Genomic DNA, 23,728 nt, shown 5'->3' with positions numbered 1-23,728 from the left:
GCCAACAGAACAGTGGAGAAGCCTTCATTCTCCCCCCCTGCTCCATGTCTGACTCTGACAGCGAACAATCTCAGGAGACAAAAGCAGAAGTAATGGGAAAAGACAGCTACAGATGCAGCAGCTAACGTGACACTACCAATTCCCTTAAAGGAACGTTTCCCCACTCCACACTTCCACTCACACTCTCACTCTGAAGCCCCTCCGGCTCATCTATCCACAACCTCCTTGACTCCTGACTGGTTACGCTGCATGGGTATGAGAGCGATAACAAATAAAGAACAAAAGAAGAAAAGGGGGAAATGTACATTTAAAAAGATGACTGACATGGATGAGAGAGCACAGTCCAGATTGTTCCACATCTAGTGCATTAGTGCTCGGCGGCACTTCTGCTGGTTGATGGCTTTTTAGGCTCTTACTGTACACCGTCAGCGGTCAAGTGCATGCAAAACAAAAGATAGATTACAGTGAGGAGCGGTCAGAGACGTTGCCCCGGGCATTAATGTGGAAAAAAAAGATTCAATGAAACTATGGTGTGACCACTTTTGAGAGGAAAAATAAAAGACAAATAAGTTACAGACAGGAGCGTGCATTAGCTCAAAGTATAGAAGGAATGGCTCCGCATAAAGACAGCTTTTCATTTACAGGAAGGAAGGAAGCCTACGAGGCAAGAATGAGACACATGCAAACACAAGCATCCTGACCAAAGAGGCAAACGTACGGGAAAGGAGGGAGTTAGCTTTAGCATTTACTTTAGCTTGTTGAAGTAAATGCACACCTGTATGTATATAATGTATTTACGTCCATTTCCAGTAGATTTGTACATATGCAAATCTTCTTTTTTTTCTGTGTTATAAGTAAGGAGGTTAGAAAATATCGGTTTGGCAATATATCGCGATATTTCATTTCACAATATTGTTTCAATATTAAAAAGTACTGTATTGATATTTTTAGGTATTTATTCAAATGCAGATATGGGGGAGGTTCATTTTTGTTTTTCCTTTATTGTTTATATCTTATTTATTATTATTTAATACTGTTTTATTAAATAATGGTTATTTGAAGCATCCTAAAAGAACTTTTTACTGTTTGAGAGGCAGATGTTAGTTCCTTTGGAAACTAGAAGAATTAGAAAAAAATTGTGATATAGCATTAGATCCTGTTCTGATCAAATAAAAATGCGTTTAGTATTTGTACATATTTCTGGTGTCATTCAATTCTCCCAGGAAATAATCTTTTAAAAAAAGAAACAAACAAAAAATTGCTTTTTTAACAGTATCATGATATATCATGATATGTTGTAATGTAATTCTAGTATTGTGATTTGTATTGTATTGCCAGATTCTTGCCAATACACACCCCTTGTTATTAGTGTATTCTATTTATATTATTTATTTTATCTATTTTGTCTCTTCACACTTCCTTTCCTTTTTTTTTTTTTTTTTTTTTTGCTAGTGTTTTTTCAAGAGTGGTTTTGTATGCAACTGAGCTATTGTGACCAAGTAATTTCCCTTGTGGATCAATAAGCTTTGTCTAAGTCGAAAGCAATCTCAGAGTGGGGACTGCAATAAAGTATTCATGTTTTTACTTGATATAGACAGATCTAGCAGCCTATCACATGGAAAAAAATTAATGTCACCCCAGGAAAATTTAACATGTAGGTAGATTTTCCCGTTGGTAAGTTAATCCTGGAAAGCTATCAAGCACACTTGGAAGTGAATGTTGTATTAAAGTAATCATGTAGTAAAAAAAAAAAAGCTCTCTGTTTTAGTGTTATTTGCAGATATGCTTCCTCTTTTCTCAAATGACCACAAATGTTTAAAACAGGAACACATTGTAAAATAATTTTCCTTTGTTTAATGCATAAATTTACATCTATCACTACGCTGACAAAATGAAGATGCTTCTTCATGTTAACATTACAATGAACCTTCTGTCTTTAGCTCTAAGGAATTATAAAGAGACTCCCTTCTGGTGGTGGCCTTCTTAAAGGATACATTGTAATAATAATAACAAAAATTAGATAAAAAATATTGTGTTCATGTTTTTTCCTGTACAGCCCAGCTCTACTAGACCTGTTTATTTAGCATTTATTAAACAGTCAGCTCTTCTTGGCTGAATTTTCAGGAGTCTCCAGGGATGGCTGACTCAGAACACTGGCAGACACACTACATTGTGGGAAAGGTTGGCGAATAAGTGAGATCAGGTGCTTGGAGAACAACTGTTGGAAGAGTTAGCACAGGCTGTCTGTCTGGTAACACACACACACACACACACACACACAGCTTGATTACAGTGAGAGCGCAGCCTCCCTGCTAGGCTGGGAGGTAATTCAGTGTAACATCTGTTAGGACACTCACTGCAGGAGACCGATACGGCATGCTGAAGGGCGGCTCTGGAGCGGCCCGGCTTGGTTTGGCTCTGGGATCATGTGTTGAGTGAAAGAGAGCAGCGCAGTTGGCTGCTAATACAGCGGCTGGATGCACAAGATCATGCTAGCAGCTGCAAAACATAGCACGTCAACGATTACCTATGATCTGTGGGAGTTGAGTTTTGCTGCGGTTTTTATGTAGGATGTGACACATGAGACATCCTTTACTCCTGTTCCTTCGCTCAGTGAGTTAAGAGCTGAGGGTCAAAGGGTCAGCAGAGTATATTAGCCTCTACAGCGAAATGGGTCTGTTAGTGGACAGGTCTATTCATAGGTGTGATACCAGGAATCTGAACATAGCAGGTCATTTTAAGGAGTGACTCGAGCAGTAGCAAAGGTCAAGGGATAGAGATAAAGTGCCTTACTGATGATTGGTGGACATTTAAAGGTGCGGGAGACTTTCGTGACCTCAGTCATAGCCTTCGTATCACAAACCTGTAAGTCTTTCTGTGATTACTCACCTGAATTTCTTGCATTACGGTAAACATTTTCTTAGTGCCATCCACCATAAACAAACCGTGTGTTTACATTCAGAGCCGGGAGGACACTCGGGCAATTTTTGGAATTTTGTTGCGATGTGCATTGTGGGAAACGGAGGCTCATGCAGCCACCTGATAGCAGCAACTGCTAAAGACACAATGCGGAAACGGCAGGAGCTCCCTTCCCTCTATGCATATTCCTCCAGCTGTTTCCGCGTTTCAGACGTTTCCTCGTGTTTGTTTCATCCATATATCATATGGTTGTACTGCCGCTGCAGGTGGCTGTGTGAGCCTCCCTTTCCCACAATGCATTTTGTGACAAAATTCCTCAGATGCCCGAGTTACCTCCTGGATCTGTTGGTGAACACATGTTTTGTTTATGGCGGATGGCACTAAGAAACTGTTCACTGTGATGCAAGAGATTCAGGTGAGTAATCACAGAAAGACTTACAGATTCGTGATACTGAGGATATGACTGAGGTTTCACAGATTTGATGAAAAATTGGTCACGAAAGTCTCCCGCACCTTTAAGGGGGCTGCCATAGAGATAGTATTTCTATATTGATTCGTACAGTGCACTTTTTGTGACATGTGGGTGAAAATGATTGTATTACAATACACACCATTGATTTTTGTCATTCAGCCTGGTGTCTTGACCTCTCATCCCTGGCCTAGATTGACTTACAAACATGAAGACACATTTATCAATGTTAGAAAAGATGTCGATTTACACGTACTATTAATAAACATTAGAATCTATAAATTGGTCACTGCCCAGAAATTGATCCATAAAATCTATCAAATAATTTTCTGTCAACATGTTTTTGTTCTAAAAGCCATACCTTTTGCTTTTGCTCGCTCCTCTGGTTTTTTAATCATCTAAAAGTGGACACTGAAGACGCTGCACACCCTGTTTTAGACTGAAAACTAAACTGTGGGTTTGTGTTGGAATATGGACAGACAGAAACAGAGACTCTTAGAAATAATGACACGGCCCTTTCAGTAAAAAAACAAGACAAGACCTTGACCACCAGCTGTTAATTCATCACGGATACTGAATTACACTGATTCTGTCCTTTCTGTCTCTGTTAGCAGCAGTTTTGTATTGTATCGTGGTGTTACTGATTACATTCACAGCAGGTGAGGTGTTATCCAAGCAATTTGCAACAATTCCCATGTCCAGCTGTTTTATCAGCCCCCCTACTCATGTGATATGAGCTTGAAGCATGTTTCAACTTTGTTGAAAGCTCAATGTTGACAGCAATCATTTTCATGTTAAAAATACAGTTTCAACCCAAAAAGTCACCGGTGACACAAACCATCTGCTGATTTAAACTATTGAATACCTGTTGATCCACTAATCCTGTCAATACATGTTAATAATTGGTGTGAAATACAGTGTGTCATCTTTTCATGGTCATCAGATATGATCCATTTGGACGTTCAGAGGCTCTGTAGTTACCATGGAAACACTGTCATCTTCTACAACATGAATTCAACAGTAAAACCCATGGAGTTGGATCAGTAGTTGCTTTTCCATTGACCCTCAAAATATAACTTGTGCATAAAAATTTACCTCATGCAAAAAGCGACAATTTCGCCAAAACTCTCGTTTTTTGATGAAAAGTTTTTGCTGTGCCAAGAGGTGGTTTTTCGGGCGTAGTGCAATTGGTATATCATGCAAAACTGCGATGGAAAGACCTTTTTTTGCAACTAGAGTCATATGGAAAAAAAAGAAAAAAAATGATGTTGACGAATGTTACAACAAGCGAAGAAGAGTTTTAAAAGAAACGTGCTGCAGCCTGAAAACCAAATTTTTTTTTTTATTTCGCACTGGATAGAGGGGTAATATATAATAATAATAATAATTAATATATCTGTAAATCAACATGATATTTACATCTGTTGCCATGTTTATGGAATGATTTCTCGTGTCATCTCGCGATAATAAATAAACAAATCATCGTATTTGTGATTTAATGGAAAAAACAACATTATGCACTCGACATTTATAAATATCAGTAAAGTTTTGTGCATATGTCCACTTGAAAAGCCTCTAATGACGGTGGATGGAGACACTGGGTTTATGCTCAGTTAATGATTTTTTTTTTTTTTTTTTAAAGTCACTTTCTTCTTAGTTTTCTCTGTTTTTGATATAATAACCCTCAACTTCACTCTGAGCTTTTATGAACATCTACATGATCAGTGAATTAAACACAGGAAAATACATGATTATCAGAAAAAAGCACAAAATACAGAGCATAATATTATAATAAATGGTGATAAATCACTTAAAGGGCTCATATTTTGCTAAACCCACTTTTATTAGTCTTTGGTTCATTTATTTGTGTATGTGGACCCTAATAGTTCATAAAGTTTGAATTTGAACCCTCCAGGTGCTGCAAAGCTATCTTTATATTCATTTTGGCAAAAATTGAGTGGATTTCTACAACCTGTTTTAATTCTTGCTTAATTTATTACGTCTATAAACAGTTACATCACAACATTTGTGCATATACGGTCAAGACTTCCGACTAACATTTCTCTGAGTACGACATAATTGTTTGTCAGCAGCAGCGGTTGTAGTCCATACTGAAAATATGTCCAAACTCTGAGCTGATTACCTAAAATGTTCAGTTATTGGTTGAATGCGACAGAGCATTACTCAAAAATAGGGTTGAAGATGGACCTGTGGAGTTGAATTAATGAAGAATTCAGACCCAAGCAGAGCATTTACAGTTTATGTAGACCACAGGGAAATGTTTTAAAATGGATAATTACATTTTTTAAAAAAAGCTAAATATCACTCCTTTAAGAAAGGTTAAATCAAGAGAAATATTCACTTGGGAACTGCCACAAAAGTAGGACTGGGTATTTATGGGTTAAGCTGAAAATGTATTAGTGTGGATGTAGCCAGAGTATAGAATGTGCTGATGTGAAGATAACACTGGTCAACAACAAATTTATTGTTTAAGTTTTTTGAGCTGATTTAGGATAATTTTGGTGTGCTGAATCCAAAAATCACATTAATTTTGCTCAATCAGGTCAACTTTCTGAACTATGCTACATATTGGCTTTTTAACATTTTTGCTTACGTTTATGGGCATTTTCACATCATATGATACAAAATTCTTTCATATTTCTTGCAATAAACAAGTTCTGAAGATTTTACTTTTGCCAATTTATGATTAATTTTTTTTTTTTAATATTACAGGTGAATGAAATGGCTTCGACTAGAAGATCTTGCAAAAATAAGCCTGACGTATTCTGCTACATCTGCGGTGAATGCACCATTGTACCTAACAGGAATCCTGTTAGAAAATGATTTTTTTTTCTCTTAAAACCTATTTTGGGTGAGAACTATATAAAAAATCAACTGATAAAGTCACAAAAATGTAATCAATTTTGTGAGAAGATCAAATTTTTCCAAAATCAAATTAGCAAAAAAAACCCTGACCTGATTGAGAAAAACAGATGTCATTTTTGGATTTAGCGGTGCAAAATGGTCCTAATTCAGTTGAAAAAACCTAGACAACTTGCAAAAAACATTTTGTTGTAACCCAGTGTAATCCTTTCAAACTGTTAAATCAGTAACCTCTGCTATTTGATTATACAAAAAAACACTGTGAATAAACAACACAGACAGGTGTAGCTGTAAATATCAAAATCTACACCATACATATGCGCTCCATACAGTCATTAATTCTGATCTAAAAAAACTCCTAGAGGACAGGATTGGGGCAGTGGTAGGAGATAGACGTAGAGCTAATGTAGTTATCACTACAGTAAAGCAGGGGGTAGTGAAAACTCTGTCGTAATTGGGCCGACGTCTGTCCAATTAGCTGACTTAAGTCATCATCAGGCTCCGGGCTATGCGGTAATGCTTACTGTTAAAGCCTGAAGAGCAGCGAGGTGTCGGAGTGGTTTGAGAAACTGTCATTCAATATTAAGGTCTGATTTTAGTAGAACTGTAGAAAGGACAATTTCATAACATAAATTAGTGATACTGTCTGCGATATCCTCTACATTTCCACTTCCAGTTCAGCATTTCCTCTCATTATTTCCCATTAGCTATCATTGATTTGCCATTTAATTACATCAACCGTGGAAATATTAGCATGCCTCTTCCAGCAGAAAGCCCCACTGAGACATTAATAAACTAAAATTAGGGGCAAGACAGTCACATATCGGTGGGTATGACTCAGCTGTAACTGTGAGGCTGAGAATACTTTAAGGCATGCCAAGGTCATGGAAATGGTGTTTGCATCTGTGCTCATGTGCAGAACATGACACCACGTGAATGCTAACACACACACAAAAAAAAAATCAAAGCGCTTGAAAATATGTCAATCTTTTCCAGCTCTATTTGACTAAAAAAACAAAAATATGAATTTGTTGAAAGTAAAGCAGCTTTTTTAACTTGACTATTGCATAACTGCTGAGCGCTTGGGGAACTGATAACATGTAAAAAGCAGCGAAAGGGAATGGATGAGGAAGTGTTTCTTTTTTTTTTTTTTTTTTTTTCACTTCTTGACCTGAATATTCAAACAGCCCTGTGGCATTGGACAAAGAAACAGGCAAACACTCAAGTTCACAAGGAGAAAAAGAGGGCAGTGACTTTCTTCCCACGCAACATGGCAAGAACAATATCTAGTTTGTGCTCCATGAAAACTTCTTCCGTTGTTTAACAGCTTTAGATAAATGTTTCTTTATTATTGTTATTATTATATATCATCTAATATCATATCATATGATTATAATATCACATTCTGACAGGTGATGTACTGTGGTGCTTAATTGCTTCTAAATTGCAGAGTGTGCCGCCAATAACGGGATCCTATTTGCACTCCAAAGCCAATGTTTGCCTCTGGCGCTGAATAGTTTTCATGTTCAAGTCCGAACGCGTCCTCATTTCTCTCTTCGGGACATCCTCTTCAACTGTTATCCACTGTACTGCTCTTTTCTTACTTCTGCGTCACCATTCTGACCTTTTATTTACATTCATAATGCATACAGAACATGCTTTATAGCATTAGATAGAAAAAAAAAAATGCTCATATGTTGCCACAAAATACAGATTGAATTGTGGGCGGGTGCAGAAACCACAGTTTGCAGCTGGGTTTGAGACATCCACAGTAACAAGGACTCGTGAAGAAAGGATTAAAACAAAATTACACTTACGATTTACTGAATATGTGAAACATGGTCCAGCAGGCCGTCTCCGGAACGCTGGAACCCCAAAAGGCACCGCTTTACGTCGGGTTGCATTCCTAACTAGCGGCTTGTCGGTGCTCCTGTGTTTTCCTGACTATTTTTGAGTCCCTGGGAACGTGGCTGGAGTCTCTGCCCTCTGAGCTACACCACACCGCTCCCAAAGGATGTCTGTTGCTACTAACACACCCCTCTCCACATCCCATTTAAAAAGACAGCGCTCATATTTAGAATAAGCCTGCCTATAGTCCAATGTAACTCTATACTATGATGAGGCAATGTACAAAATCTAACCTGGCACTGACCTAAAAATGAGACAGAATGGAGCTTTAATCTAATATAACCACAACTATCACTAGTATAAATAATCTTACACGCAAAAACAATCTGTCACTAAAGTGCTGTGATTTGGTAAATCTAGTAAAATCTAAATCTTTTTTTTAGCTGAAATCAACCTCTAGGATAGAGAGTTTCTTTGTCATCATCAGATCTGTCTCTGCTGGTCTTTCTCACACCGACACAGACCTCGAACTGGCAGCCAGGAAGTCAGCCTGCCTCCTCCCTCCCAGTTTCCCTGAAGCAGGAAACAATGGGCCAGCCTTCAGCAGCACACACTGTGGGAAAATGTAAGGACCTTGGCCGGAGAGAGAGAGGGGAACTTAAGGAAAAGGAAGAAAAAGGAGAAAAAAAAGAGTGAAGGAAGGCACAAAAAAAAAAAGGCAAGAGTGAATGTAAGAGGAGAAAATGAAGTCAGCCAAGTTTAGGGAGGAGACGCGCTGCCAGATGTTTGGTATGGCTGTTTTTTTTTTACACGGGGGAAGACTGATGTCATGGCTGAGACATGCTGTCAGAAGACGATTCAATTTAAAGTGATGTTACAGCCCCGAAAAACAGCCAAATAACCCAGAAACGCCAGTCATTTCCTGTGAAATAATAACACTGGGAAACGGGTCCAGATTGAATATTTCTTATTAACATGCTTTCTGACTGACAGGAGGATATTTGAGCTCAATCATTCAATGATACACACCGTCATGTTCAACAAAAAAAACCAAAAAAACCAAAAAAAAAAAAAACACAAAATCTTGTCGGAACTTCATAGGATTAGGTCGCGGTCGTCTACCTTAACAAAGGAATTCATTGTGAACTGTGACAGAACGGTTTCTACACCCTATTATTCTGCAGGTGGACCAGTTCTCCAGCTCCAAAACAATTTAAGTATGATTCAGGAGGTGAAACTGGAGGAGCTTTAATGTACTTGTTCCCTCTCTAGGGATTGGAATAGGGTTGCTTGCTCTTATCACAAGTAAACAGACCAACACACCTTTACTGTTTTGGAGAATTGTTGGTTAAAGGTTAACTCCAAAGCCAGGGCAAGGCTTGGAGACTAAACACACTGGGGGATTTCCTCATTCCTCTGGATTTGGTCATGATAAAATCGTACCTCTTAGGGTTGTTTGGAGTGCGATTGTTCAGAATATAATGTAGGACACGGCGAGGCTATTCCATCTATAGATATGTACTGTATGTATAATCACATTAGCAAAGAGGGGAGTGGAGAAACATATATCTTAACCTTCTTTATTTATAGAAAATGCATTTTGAACAATGGCTTTCTGTGCCGGACTGTACATGAGTCATGTGGCAGCGTGACCTTTATATTTTGCACGTTTGTCAGTGCAGATAAGGCTTCTGTGCTTGCATCACCCACTCGACAAGAAAAATATATTTGTATCTCATGCAGTTTTGTGAGAAATATTCACGCCAAGGAGCATGTGGGCGGGTATGTACGAGGTCATGAGCCGAGTTTACAGCAGCAGACAACAGTAGGACGGGGTCACAGGAGCGGAGGAGAGAAAGGACTCTCAGTTAACTGTTTGTCTCGAGGTGGTCCCAGAGAAACCTCGCCTCAGAGATGTTATTCCCCTGTTTACCACTAACCTGTTTAGTAGAGCACCACCTGTCTGCACAGAGGTAAAGGGAGGGAGGGAGGGAGTGCAGCAGAAACAAATAATAAGCGGATACAGTACATTCCAGACAGGTTTCCACAAGCCTCCATCGCAGAGAGGAAGGTGGTTGATGGAGAGAGGGCAAGTAGATGGGGCAGAGAAGAGGAGGACAAGGGGAAACACTTTTGGTTATGTCCTAAACTTGCATCACTCTGGGATAATGTATATTCAGCAATTAAGATATTGGGCTATGCAATTCCTAAAACATGTTTGGTGATGTATTTTGGATGTATTATTGGTAATAATGTAAGAAAAAAATGATAGATATTTGTTTAAAATATTATTAGCAGCCTGTAAAAAGGCTATTACCAAAAAATGGGACTACATACAACTAACGACTGGATACAAACTGTGAATGGAATATTTGAGATGGAGGTGCTGAGCCATAGACTGAGGACTCAAGAACAGTGTTATGATCAGGGATGTAACGATATGAAAATTTCATATCACGGTTATTGTGACCAAAATGATCACGGTTATCATTATTATCGCGGTATTATTGAAATTATGCTCAAAATGTTCAAAAAGTACTTATACACACACTGAAATAATTTAACCAAGTTGTATTTTAAATAAATAAATAAATAAATAAAAATAATAATAATAGGCACAATGTACCTTCTGTTGGTAGAAACATTCAAATATTAACCCTTAGGAGTCTGAGCCTATTTTGGACGTTTTTCAGTACTTTTGATGTTGCCTTTATATACTATATAAACAAATGTTTACTATACCCATGTTTGGTATCTTTTTTTTCAGCACAACTTCATCTATATCATCTGTCTATTATTTTTTTCACGTTTACCTACTATATCAACCTAAAAGGCCAGAAAACACACAAAAAAATATATAAAATCCGATTTGAAAAATGTCTATACTTTATTGCATAAATAACACAAAGATGCTTCATGAACCTTTTCAAAGACTTTAAAAGTGAATATTGGTTCTCAAATATTAGGTATATACAATCAAAATTGTAATAAATTAAAACTATAATCAGATATTTGACATAAAAGCAGATCTTTACATAGGGTTTTTTCCCCTAAAAGTACAGTAATCGAACTCGGTTATCATGATAATTAGAATTAAAACGGTAATACTAACCATCTGCAATTTTACTGCAGTTTATCATTATACTGGTAATCGTTACATCCCTACTCTGGGATAATGTATATTCAACAATTAAGATATTGGGTTATGCAATTCCTAAAACATGTTTGGTGATGTATTTTGGATGTATTATTGGTAATAATGTAAGAAAAAATGAGAGATATTTGTTTAAAATATTATTAGCATCCTGTAAAAAGGCTATTACCAAAAAATGGTGCAGACTAGAACCGCCTACGACTAACGATTAGACACAAACTGTGAGTGGAATATTTAAGATGGAGATTCTGATCCATAGACTGAGGACTCAAGAAGAACAGTGTCATGATAAATGGAAGAAATGGACAATTTTCATTTCAGCATCACATTACTAAAAACAATTGGAAGTCACAAGGTTTATTATGGCCATTGTATCCCACATGTCACTTATATTTGTTTTGTTTGGTAATGTACAGAAATCAAACAATAAAAATAAAGTATATATATATATATATATATATATATATATATATATATATATATATATATATATATATATAAAGAAGATTGAGACACTGACTAGACCATGGATAAGAACTGTGAAATACTTAAAGGTACAGAGATAATGTAGTGAATTATTCTAACAAAAGTTTTGACAAATATTCAAAATTTGGTTTGTTTACTATACTTATGAATATGTTTGTACGGTAAAGCACACTGTCATCCTCATAAGTGTGAATTTTTGTTGTTTACTGATAGTACTACATGCATATATGTTGTAGTAAAAAAAAAAAAAAAAAAAATTCCATCGATCATATTTTGCCTTAAGTTAGATTAGATAAAATTTTATTGATACTTTAGGCAAAACACTCACGAAATTGAGGTTCTAATAGCAGCAGAAACACCGAATATACCCATAAGAAATACTACAAGAAAATAGCAAAACAATAACTAAAAAAGAAAATAGTATTGAAAAAAAAAAAACAAGCAACTGCACATTATGAAGTACTAGTAGAAACAACAAGTAGCAAGGTGGTAATGATAATAATCACGCTAAATAGCTAATTATTTTAAGTATGTATATTATATGTATGTATGTATATATAGTTTAATACTCACAGCATAAAGTGGTAACAGTAATAGTCATAACAATATATAATATGACTACTATTACTACTACTATGAATAATAATAATAGCACTGGGTTACAAAAAAATGTTTTTTGCAGGTTGTCTAGGTTTTTTCAACTGAATTAGGACCATTTTGCACCGCTAAATCCAAAAATGACATCTGTTTTTCTCAATCAGGTCAGGTTTTTTTTGCTAATTTGATTTTGAAAAATTTGATCTTCTCACAAAATTGATTACATTTTTGTGACTTTATCAGTTGATTTTTTATATAGTTCTCACCCAAAATAGATTTTAAGAGGAAAAAAAATAATTATCTAACAGGATGTATTTATTATTTATTATGTATTCACCGTAGATATAGCAGAATACGTCAGGCTTATTTTTGCAAGATCTTCTAGTCGAAGCCATTTCATTCACCTGTAATATTAAAAAAAAACATTAATCATAAATTGGCAAAAGTAAAATCTTCAGAACTCGTTTATTGCAAGAAATATGAGAGAATTTTGTATCATATGATGTGAAAATGCCCATAAATGTCAAAGCCAATATGTAGCATAGTTCAGAAAGTTGACCAGATTGAGCAAAATTAATGTGATTTTTGGATTCAGCACACCAAAATTTTCCTTAATCAGCTCAAAAAACTTAAACAATAAATTTGTTGTTGACCAGTGTAGTTAATGTAGAAAGTACTGAATTACCCATAACACTGAAATATTTAAAAAAAATTTTAAGCTAATTGCCTACATAATAGTTCAGACCAGCTCCAGACTGATCTATTACAGTCATATACTTCAGAGGTTATCACTTCCTTTAATCAGTCCTGGAGTGTTCAGTTAACTGGAGCTGTCTATGGATAAACACTCACAGCTCCTTGTGTCAAAAATAGTGTCTTACTGTAAGTGAGAGGACCAAGTGCCAGTATTTTTCTTGATTTCAACAACAATAATCATCTTAACTTCACTGTTAAGTTGTTGTATTAGCCTGTAGCCAATCTGTCTATCTAGTCTGTGTTGGTAATGTAGCTGCGGCGGCCTTTGCCTTATTGTGTTTTCCTTACTGTCTTCCAGGACTCTTCTGGGTTCTGTAACTCTGTGTCTGACTAAAATGAGGGTGAAGTGAGGCAATTTATTGTATTTGATTAATGGTAACAGTGTTTCTCCGAGTCAATGAAACTTAAACTTGATCAGAGCTAATAAAAAGAGATGTTTAGCTTTTATTTTACGAGTTAAAGCTAGCTTTAGACCGGGTTTATAGGTACACATACTGTTTTACATAGATATACAAAGTTGTTTACAGGAAATTCATACTGTTAATACTGTTAATAGAGATATATACTGTTTCATAGATATACACACTTTTATTTATGGTAATACATATTGTTCATAGATATACATACTGTCAGATACTGTTAATACTGTAAATTGTTGTAGAAGCCAATAATGTAATAACCGATAACATAATAACAGCAGATAACGTAATAAATTTGCCATTTTTCAAATGTAATATGCCAATAACATAATATCTGGCCAACAATGTAATAAAAGTCCTGAACCAGTAACATAATAGCTTTTGGACAATATCATTATAACTTATTACGCTCAGTTATTACATTTGCAAAGAATTTATTAATTTTTTTTTTTTACCAGGACAATACCAGCCAATAAGTTATAATGTTATTGGCCAATAGTTATTACATTATCAGTTCAGGACTTTTATTATGTTATTGGCCAGATATTACATGTTAAAAATGGCAAATTTATTATGTTATCGGCTGTTATTACATTATTGGCTTCTACAATTGCATCTATTCATATTTTATCCAGTTCTAGTTTATATTCCACTAAGCTCTATTCTTATGTTACTTTGTTAAATTAGTTTAGTTTTTGCAATTTTATATTTTCTGTATCATTTTTCTGCAGCACTGGTGTTTGTTAATACTGCTGTACAATAAAGGCTATTCTATTCTATTCTATTCTATTCTATTCTATTCTATTCTATTCTATTCTATACCTGCTCTAAAGATACTTAAATCACTATCTTGTTTTTTATACGATGACAAAAAAGTATTGAATTGAATAAAGATATAAAACTTGTCAGCTGTTTATATTGCCTGACCAAAGCAAAATGCTGTGATGATGGTAATCATTTCTGAACAGTCAAAGCTCAGTGTTTGTATCATCTGATTTTCTATAGTCCAAATGTGTGGTTTTTCATGTTTCTACACATTCACATTAAAGGGACAATAGACAACACCGAAAACCTGGTCAAGAATCAATAATGGAATCGATGTAGAAATGGATAAGATGCACTGTTATCAATTAACTCGTATTAATTCCCATCCCTAGACAAGGCAGAAAGTAGCAAATGGAGCTCCATTATAGAAAATATGAATTAAATATGAATGACAAAGTAATGGTAAGAAAGGTAAAAGCATAAAAAGAGAAAGATATGAAGATGTAAAAGATTACTAGAGTCAGTCTGGTAGTTTGAGCATAAAGTATCTGAAAGCATCTCCCCCATGTAAGGTCAGGTGAAACTGCATGATCCAACATAAATATTTTATAAGATTGTTTCAATCAAAATCATTATAAATCCACTATAATAACAAAATATAGAACATTAGAAGTACGTATAAAATAAGATATTATAGTTAATTGGTTATCATGATAAGAAGATACTATCATATTTATTGATCATTGTATTTGGAGTAAATATTTGAGGTGGATATGTATATTATAGTTTATATTGAAAACGGCTGATTAGAAATCTGATAGTGTATGAGGTGACAAAAAAAAAGAGTATATGAATGGTTTTTATGGATGTTTTGTGTTATTGTAAAAAATATACAGAGGAAAATGTGTATTAACAAAGTAAAGGAGGCGGATCTAGTTTGATTATTAGTTTGTAAAAAGGGGGTGGGAGTCAATAAGTTACACTTCTTCCCACTCCTTTTCGAGCGCAAAAAAATTGTATTTATTTATTTGTTTTACCATATTGTATGATTCTTTGTTACCTGATGATTCTACGTGCTCGAAATAAACTACTACTACAACTACTACTACATTTCTTATGTCTAGTAGCGTAAGTCTATTACGGACATTTTGTAACTTGCAGGGCTGCTTTATGGCAATGCTGATATCCAAAATTAGTACGAATAGTAGAATATTGCATTTAATCTATGTGTTAAAAGGATCTCAGTTCTGTACATTATGATCAAAACAATGCAATAAACTATGCAAACCATAAATACATTTTTTTTTTGCTTAATTCAAGATTTTTTTTTTTACTTAATTCAAACAAAAAAAATCTGCCAATGGAAAAAGTGAAAATTTGTTCTTGAAATAAGATTTTCAAGATGTATTGTCTAAAAACAAGTTCTTATATCTCACTGAAAAGTTACTCTTTAGATGGTTATGTCCAAGGTTATTATCGTTAACGAAAACTAACGGAATGACAAAAACTAGAATTGTAAAAACATTTTCGTTAACTGAAATAAATGAAAAATTTAATTAAAAGAAAAAACGATAACTAACTGAAACTGTATTGTGTGCTTACAAAACTAACTAAAATGTATAAAAATTCTGGATAAAATTCCCTTCGTTTTCATCTTTGTCAATGTCGGATTGATATAAAATTGATTTATTTCCTCCAAGCAATTTTAGCTGCTGGCACCGTATGATATTTAACCGTCCGTCACTTCTTGCCATTTGTCGTTTAGAGTCGTCTTCTGGTCCCCACTCTACCTGGAAACATGGAGACTAAGTTGGGAGGAAAGCAGCAGAGTCCTGTCTGGGATTTATTTGAATACGATGGCGAAGAAGATAAAAGATATAAAGAAACTAAACTAAACTAAAACGAAGCATTTAGAAAATAACGAAAACTAATAAAAACTGGCAAACCTGCTCTAAAAACTAATTAAAACTAACTGAATAAATAGATAAAAAAAGAAGTCAAAACTAAATAAAACTAAACTATAATGAAAATCCAAAACTATTATAACCTTGACTATGTCTTATTTTAAGTGTGATGACATATTTTGACTTGAAATGAGGAAAAATACACTTGGTAAGATTTGTATTTTTGCAGTGAACCATGCATTTATCTGTCTATAACATGCCCTCCATTTCATTTCTGTAAAGCAGCTTATAAAAACACACACAGGCCAGTGACGTCACGTCCTCTGTACATTTCTTTCGAGCGCTAAAAACATACAATGACAGAGACTGAGAGCATAAGTGAGGAGTTAGCGAGCAAAAAAACCAAGGCCTGTAGGACCGCAGCCTAAGAGCCCTTCTCTGCCGTTGTTCCTATTGACTCGGCGCTACGAGCTTGAGGGCAGAAGAGAGCGAATGAGTGATTCAATTATTGACAACGCACAACGCTGCCTCATCATAAGCATATGCTCCTCTTTCATCCTCTCCCAGGCAAGAGGATGAGGAGATCCAGGATAATGTTGGTGAATGCCAGCCCCGCTGACTTCAACCATCTCCCATTCACAAAGGCGAGTTAGATTGAAGCCGATATCTGGGCGAATTTCAAAGCGTACGACTCATTGAACTCTTTATTTCACTTTATGGCTACTTCAGTTTCAACCTTTTTCATTCATTTTCTGTCAACGTGTACCTGCTTGGTTTTTCACGCTTATTAAGTCATGATTAACCCATAAAGACCCAGTGGTACTTTTGTGGCAGCTCCCAAATGAATGTTACAATTTAACTTTTCTTAAGTGATTTATCACCATTTATTCTAATACTATCCTCTGTATTATGCACTTTTTCAGTGAAAATCCGGTATTTTCCTATATTTACTTTACTGATCATGTACTTTAATCATGTCATTCATTCAGTCATTGTTAGGTACAGGGGTTGGACAAAATAATGGAAACACCTTAAAAAATCAACAAAATATAATTTAATATGGTGTAGGTCCGCCTTTTGCGGCAATTACAGCCTCAATTCTCCGAGGTATTGATTCATACAACTTGTGAATTGTTTCCAAAGGAATTTTAAGCCATTCTTCAGTTAGAATACCCTCCAACTCTTTTAGAGACGATGGCGGTGGAAATCGACGTCTTACTTGAATCTCTAAAACTGACCATAAATGCTCAATAATGTTGAGGTCTGGGGACTGTGCCGGCCATACGAGATGCTCAACTTCATTAGAATGTTCCTCATGCCATTCTTTAACAATTCTAGCTGTATGGATTGGGGGATTATCATCTTGAGGTGAAGGTGTTTCCATTATTTTGTCCAACCCCTGTGTGTGCTTGTTGTTGTTTACCATGTTGGTATGTGTCACTTCCAGTACCATTGTTGATATGTAATTATTGTTGAAACATATATTATAAGTTATGCAGACTATCAGTTACTTAGCTACTATGTGTAATGTACTTCAGTTTTCCTAATCTGTTTACTATCTGTTATTGACAATATTAGGACTCTAAACAGATATAACTTTATCATTAAAGAAGCAAAAGTAATGTATGTTGTATAAATGTGAGACAGGGGTGGGATTTAATAAGTTTTCTTCTTCCCACTCCTTTTTGAGCCGTACATATTGAATTTATTTTGTTATTACTAGTGTACATGAAAATTGCTATATTGCCTTGATGACATTTATTTATTAATGTATTTGCTCTGATATTAGTTCCTTGTACACATAATAATGTTTGTTATTTTCTTCTGCGCGAAACAAATTAGAGCTGCAACCGATTAATCGATCAGGTGGTTGAAGCGAATGCAAAAACTCACGATTCGATTAATCGACTCAGATTGATTGAAGGTAAATATTCTATTGCAGTTTTCCTGAATTGAAGCTTCTTTGTCCGTGTGAAACACAACAGTGGAACCAATGTTTAACAGCAGAGAAATGAAGGAAACAAAGCTTTAAATCAGGAGAATTGTGGTTGAATGATTTTTTTGGATCACTTTGAGTCGATTAATCAGTTGCAGCTTTAAAACAAATGAATGAATATATGAATGAATGAATCATCATTCTGAGGGTTATTATATCAAAAACAGAGAAAACTAAAAAAAAAAAAAAAAAAGCGTCTCCAACAACCGTCATTTATAAAAATACATGGGTTTTACTGGCCAATCAATGTTGTAGAAGATGACTGTGTTTCCATGGTAACTACAAAGCCTCTGAACATCCAAATGAGTCATATCTGATGACCATGACAAGATGACAAACTGTATTTTACACCAATTGTCTACATGTGTTGATAGAATTAGTTCATCAACAAGTATTAAACAGTTTAGATCAGTAGATGATTTGAGTCTATATGGGTTAAAATCAGTCGATTAAGTGTTGATGCAGCCGTCCCCCCCCCCACGGTAAACAGGACCTCTTCTTGAGTTGCCTTTGGGCGCGGCGCTGACCCACTCCTCCCTCCCTGTGACACGTGTCTGATCAAATGCTCTGCTCCACTTCATCGGCTCTCAGCAAATCAATAAACATCCCAGTGATAATCTATGACAGAGTAATTATACAGAAACGGGACGTTCAAAATGAGGAAATCAGATTGAAAGCAGCAACCGCACGGAGCAGATTGTTCCTTCTTTTCAAGCAGGCGTATAAAAGGAGCGGATTGTTTCATTACATAAGTCCAGGAGCAGGAATTAAGACAAACAATGTGGAAGGTGAATGAACACTGCATAACAGGTTTAGTCATCCAGAACAGAATAGTGCACACAAACTAGAGCATAAACAACTGCAGATTCTCAAATGCTGATATGTTGTTTTTTTTTTACCATTTTTTTCTCTCCATCTCACATTAGTTCTCTTTTTCTTTAAATTGTCTATGTAAACTTATAAAAAAGTGCCTGATTTCTTACTTCAGCTTTCTGGTTAGCATGCTCTGACCTCCAACAAGAACATACAAAAGGCCAAACACAACAGTAGATACTCACACACACACACACACACACACACACACACACACACACACACACACACACACACACACACACACTGTAAATATGACCAAAAGCATTCGCTTATGCATGTAGGCAGACACAGTAACCTACGCCTTAGGGTGGGGAGAAAGGCTTTCACAGTTTCTGCGTACAAACACAGACCGACATAAATCCTTGTGGCATAATATGCAGAAGCTGAGCTGGGTTTTTGTTTTGCGGGGTTAAACAGCAGTCAAAGAGGACCACCAGCTGAGCTCCCACACTGAAATATATCAGTACGTTAAACGAACAGACAAAAACATCACGCTGTCATTTATGTGTTTAGTGAGTCAAAGGTGGCTTTTTCCTGTGAAGGGAAACAAAAGTCTGGGGGAAATGCCGTTTATACCTAAACTCCTACCAAACTCATGCAACTCGCTATTTTTTGATATGACTTCTTCATGCATTTAACCCTTTCGTGCATGAATTATGAGAGCCTTAATCAAGATTTTTTTTTCCTGAGTATTTTTATTTGTCTAGGCATTAAAAAAACCATGCCATTAAACCTTTTTTGTGAACCTATTTTTCATGGAGTTGCAAAAATGTCCACTCAGCTGGACACCATGTGTTTAATTTTGGAAATAAAGAAACATATTTACTGATATACTGTGTGAAAACTATGAAATAAAAACATTTTTAATGCAGCTAATCTGATGTTTTCTCACATTTGAACAGAAAATATGCAAAAAAAAACCCTTTTTGTATAAAAACCCCAAACTGTTAATTACAGTCTAATAATAATAATAATAATAATAATAATAATAATAATAAACTGATTTCTACTCAAACATGTTAGTGCAGATCAGGTTTATGAAGAAGAGCAAAGTTAATGGTATGAACTACAGTGTATAGGATGGTGCATGAGCGTCCACTGTGTCGGCTGATATGGAATTAAAACGACAAAATCCTTGAATATACAAGAGAACAGCTGGAGAATAACTGTCCACTGTAGTGACCACTGTGCATGAAAGGGTTAAATAAAGCAGCATGTAAAGTATGCTCTACATCCATGTCACTTCAACTGTAAAACTATACACTGCAAGTAAACATCCATTTATCACCATATATCCATACATATAAAATAATATTTCAAAAAGGAAGACGTGACAGCTACCACTCATTAAACAAAACACCCTGTACAATGCAATGAGCTAATTTCAGACTCTCAGACTGTTTTTTGGGGGGGTTTTTTTGGAGCCACAAACGACTCTTCAAACTCCTAATTGGTTCGAACATATGACTTGCTGTGAGAATGCCAACCCAAATCAGCGGCTGACCTCACAGCGTGGCCCAGTCATCTGATTTGTGTTAGCTGGCTGCCCTCCGTCACACAATCCAGCTTTGTGTGATGTTACTGCATTTAGGACACTACTGTATATGGTCAGCACTCACAATCCAATTCCAAACCTCTGCAAGATGCATAAAATCGCACAGGAAGCAAACCGCTACGAATAAATACCTCTGACGCTTAAAGCAAAATCATATGATAATGACAGAGTTTGTGAATGTCTAGTGTGTGTAGAGCAACCTGCCTTAAAAAGAAGAGGTATAACCAGCACACACAGAGGCACTGGAGCATACACAGTTTCAATGAAGCATCCTCTACATGCCAAATTTTCTATTGGTAGCCACACATTCACCCCCAAAAAAAAAAAAATATATATATATATATATCATCACAATCCATTGCATGAACCCAAGCGAACCAACAACGCACAAAGGATGACGAGTGACATGTGAAAAGCAGGATAACACTCACCAGGCATTGTCAGAATTCCACAGAACAATCAGAGGCAGGCGGAAAGAGAGACCAATGCTGAGCCAGAACAAGGGGAGAGAGGCAAAAAAAAAAAAAAAAAAAAAAAGAGAGGCAGGGATGGATGAGGCGCACTCAAAGCTCCATTTTTTTTTTTCCTCCCCCCTTTGCTGCCGATGCACACTGCTGCTGCTCGATTCTTTTCCTCCTTACTTGTGCTTCTCTTCCTCCTTCTTTCCCTGACTCTCTTTCTCTTTCCCCCTGCTGCTGCTTTAAGGAGAGGGGTGGAGAATAAACACCACAGTCCTCTCTCTCTCCCTCTCCCTCTCTCTCTCTCTCTCCCACCCTCTCTTCTTACTCTGCACAGAGCATGCCCTACTTCCTGTTGTCTCTGAAATGGGACACACTCTCCTGTCTCTTCTATTTGTTTTTACTTTACCCCGCGTGAATGAATTTTAAGGGTGTCCTGACACTTTCATGTAATTTAGGAATCATGAAGCTTTGTCTCCCTTTCTCCCTCCCTCCCCCCTCTAAGAAAGTCCAGCTAAACCTCTCCCTTCCACTGTCAGTGATTGACTGCACCTCCCATCTTTAGTCTCCCAGAGCGGGGAGGAGTCAACGTATTGTGTGTGTGTGTGTGTGTGTGTGTCTGGGGGTTGTGTGTGTGTGTGTGGGACAGCCTAGTTTGCCCCCCCCCCCCCCCCCCCCCCCGCCCCTCCTTGTGTGGGTCCAGTGGCCCAGTGGCAGTGTGTGTGCTCTTTGTCCTGTCAACTCTTGTGTGAGGTGTGCTGCTCCCTCTGTCAGCTGCTGCCACCGCTGTCGATGGGACTGAGAGGAAGGGGTGTGTGCGAGTGTGGGTGGGTGGGTGTGTGTGTGTGTGGGGGGTAGATACGCCGCCAACCAGCCCAGAGCATAAGCATGAAGCCTGGGACTCGTGCTGGGGCTCAGACAGCAAAAAAAAACAAAAAAAAAAACACTGTACATATGAGGCTGGAACTCAGCTTTTGGCAAAGTGACTTAGCCGATGGGGCCAGCCAAAGGGTTGGTAGTAGTGAAACTGGAATGTGGGTGGGAGGGTTTTGCCACGCTCAATTTGAGCTGGGATTGGTAGACTGGCAGAGATGATAGGGGTGAATCTGAGGCTATTTCTAGTGCTTTTCCACACTGGCATAAGGGGATAAAGGGGGGGCTGGGAGGAACACACCGTTAAAGGCAGGGCAACTGAGGAGAGCCGGTGTACGAGAAGCACCGCGGCTAATCTGCACTCCACACACGTCTGTGATGATGTCATCAAACATGACATCACCCTTACCCCCTTTTCCTCCCTGACACATGACACGCAGCAGCACACATCACTGCCTTTACGTACAAAAAGACCAAACAATAGAGTGTGTGGAGGAGGGAATGAGTTCACACCCAGTCTAAGCACAGGCACATTGTTAGGTTTAAAAATGACCAAATCAAAGTATCACAGTTGCCGCTGACCACCTGTTTCCTCCTTTTACCTTTTAAAGCGTCAGTGTGCAGAGATAAAAACACAACCTCCTACCTAAGCTCTCACTTGTCAGCCCGAAGCAGACTGAATAAGTTAGTCTTGATGCTGTTTCACGCCGCTATAGAAAAATGAATTCAAAATATCGCGGCTCAGGAAACTGCACGTGCGTCTACCTGGGTCTTGACAGCGATTGGTCAATACAGGTGTCAATCACACCTTTATACCAGCCTCCTCAAATGACAAATCCAGTGATTGGTCACTGACAGAATATTGTAAAACTGGAAAACAGCGTCAAGAGAGGATGCAGAATTTTAGTTTACAATGTAATGAAAGGTTAGGCCTAGTACGGATGTTTTTTATTCAAATCAGTCGTTTTATTTACATTTTCTTTTTCATAGCAATAATGTATAATCATTTCCTTCAAATCCCTTTCAAAAACTATTTTATTTAAGATTGCTTTTAATGTTTAACTGTTTTATGTGTTTGGTTTCTGTGTTTGAGTACCATGAAAAGTGCTATACAAATCGAATGTATTATTATTATTATTATTATTATTATTATTACACTCCTACTTAGTGATTGAGGCATTCTCCTAGTTACACTCACAAGATTTATATACACTACCAGTCCCAAGTTTGGACTCACCTTCTCATTTAAATGACATGAGATGGACCACAGATGGCCAACAAGTGCTCAGCATCACTGGGAACTCCTTCAAGGCTTTTGGAAAACATTTCAGGTGACTACCTCATGGAGCTCATCGAGAGAATGCCAAGAATGTGCAAAAGCAGTAATAAAAGCAAAATGTGGCTATTTTGAAGAATCTAAAATATAAGACATGCTTTGAGTTATGTCACACTTTTGTTAACAGCATAATTCCATTTGTGTTCATTCATAGTTTTGATGCCTTCAGTGAGAATCTACAATGGAAATAGTCGTGAAAATAAAGAAAAAACAGGTCAGTCCAAACTTTTGACTGGTAGTGTATACAAAAAAAAAACTTTATATGTTAAGTTGTTGTAACCCTGTCGTGCAAAACACAGCTTTGTATTTCCTTTGTCAAGATATGTCAAAATATCACGGTTAAGGAAACTGTCCATGTGTCTACCTGGGTCTTGACAGCGATTGGCCAATATGGCTGTCAGTCACACCTTTATATCAGCCCCCTGAGGGATAAT

At 36.8% G+C, this 23,728-nt stretch overlaps 1 protein-coding gene across 10 annotated transcripts in view; it reads right to left on the bottom strand.

Annotated features, from left to right (window-relative positions):
• LOC115429348 (disabled homolog 2-interacting protein) overlaps positions 1 to 23,728 on the bottom strand; it is a 423,964-nt gene that overhangs the window by 86,341 nt on the left and 313,895 nt on the right. The window contains exon 1 of one of the 10 annotated variants that reach the window (XM_030148698.1): positions 21,059 to 21,583. The exons of 8 other annotated variants lie outside the window; for them this stretch is intronic. Coding sequence is in view for 1 of the 2 variants with exons in the window: in XM_030148697.1 (XP_030004557.1) it covers positions 8,089 to 8,111 (23 nt within the window). In the remaining variant the exon portion in view is untranslated. Of the gene's footprint in view, positions 1 to 8,088; positions 8,508 to 21,058; positions 21,584 to 23,728 lie in introns of those variants that run through there. One more of the 10 variants, XM_030148697.1, reaches the window with a different exon arrangement.

This window comes from Sphaeramia orbicularis, chromosome 12 (genome assembly GCF_902148855.1).
Source record: "Sphaeramia orbicularis chromosome 12, fSphaOr1.1, whole genome shotgun sequence".
Lineage (NCBI taxonomy): Eukaryota > Metazoa > Chordata > Actinopteri > Kurtiformes > Apogonidae > Sphaeramia > Sphaeramia orbicularis.
Note: the sequence above shows the minus strand (reverse complement) of the source record. Positions and strands in the feature narration are given on the sequence as shown.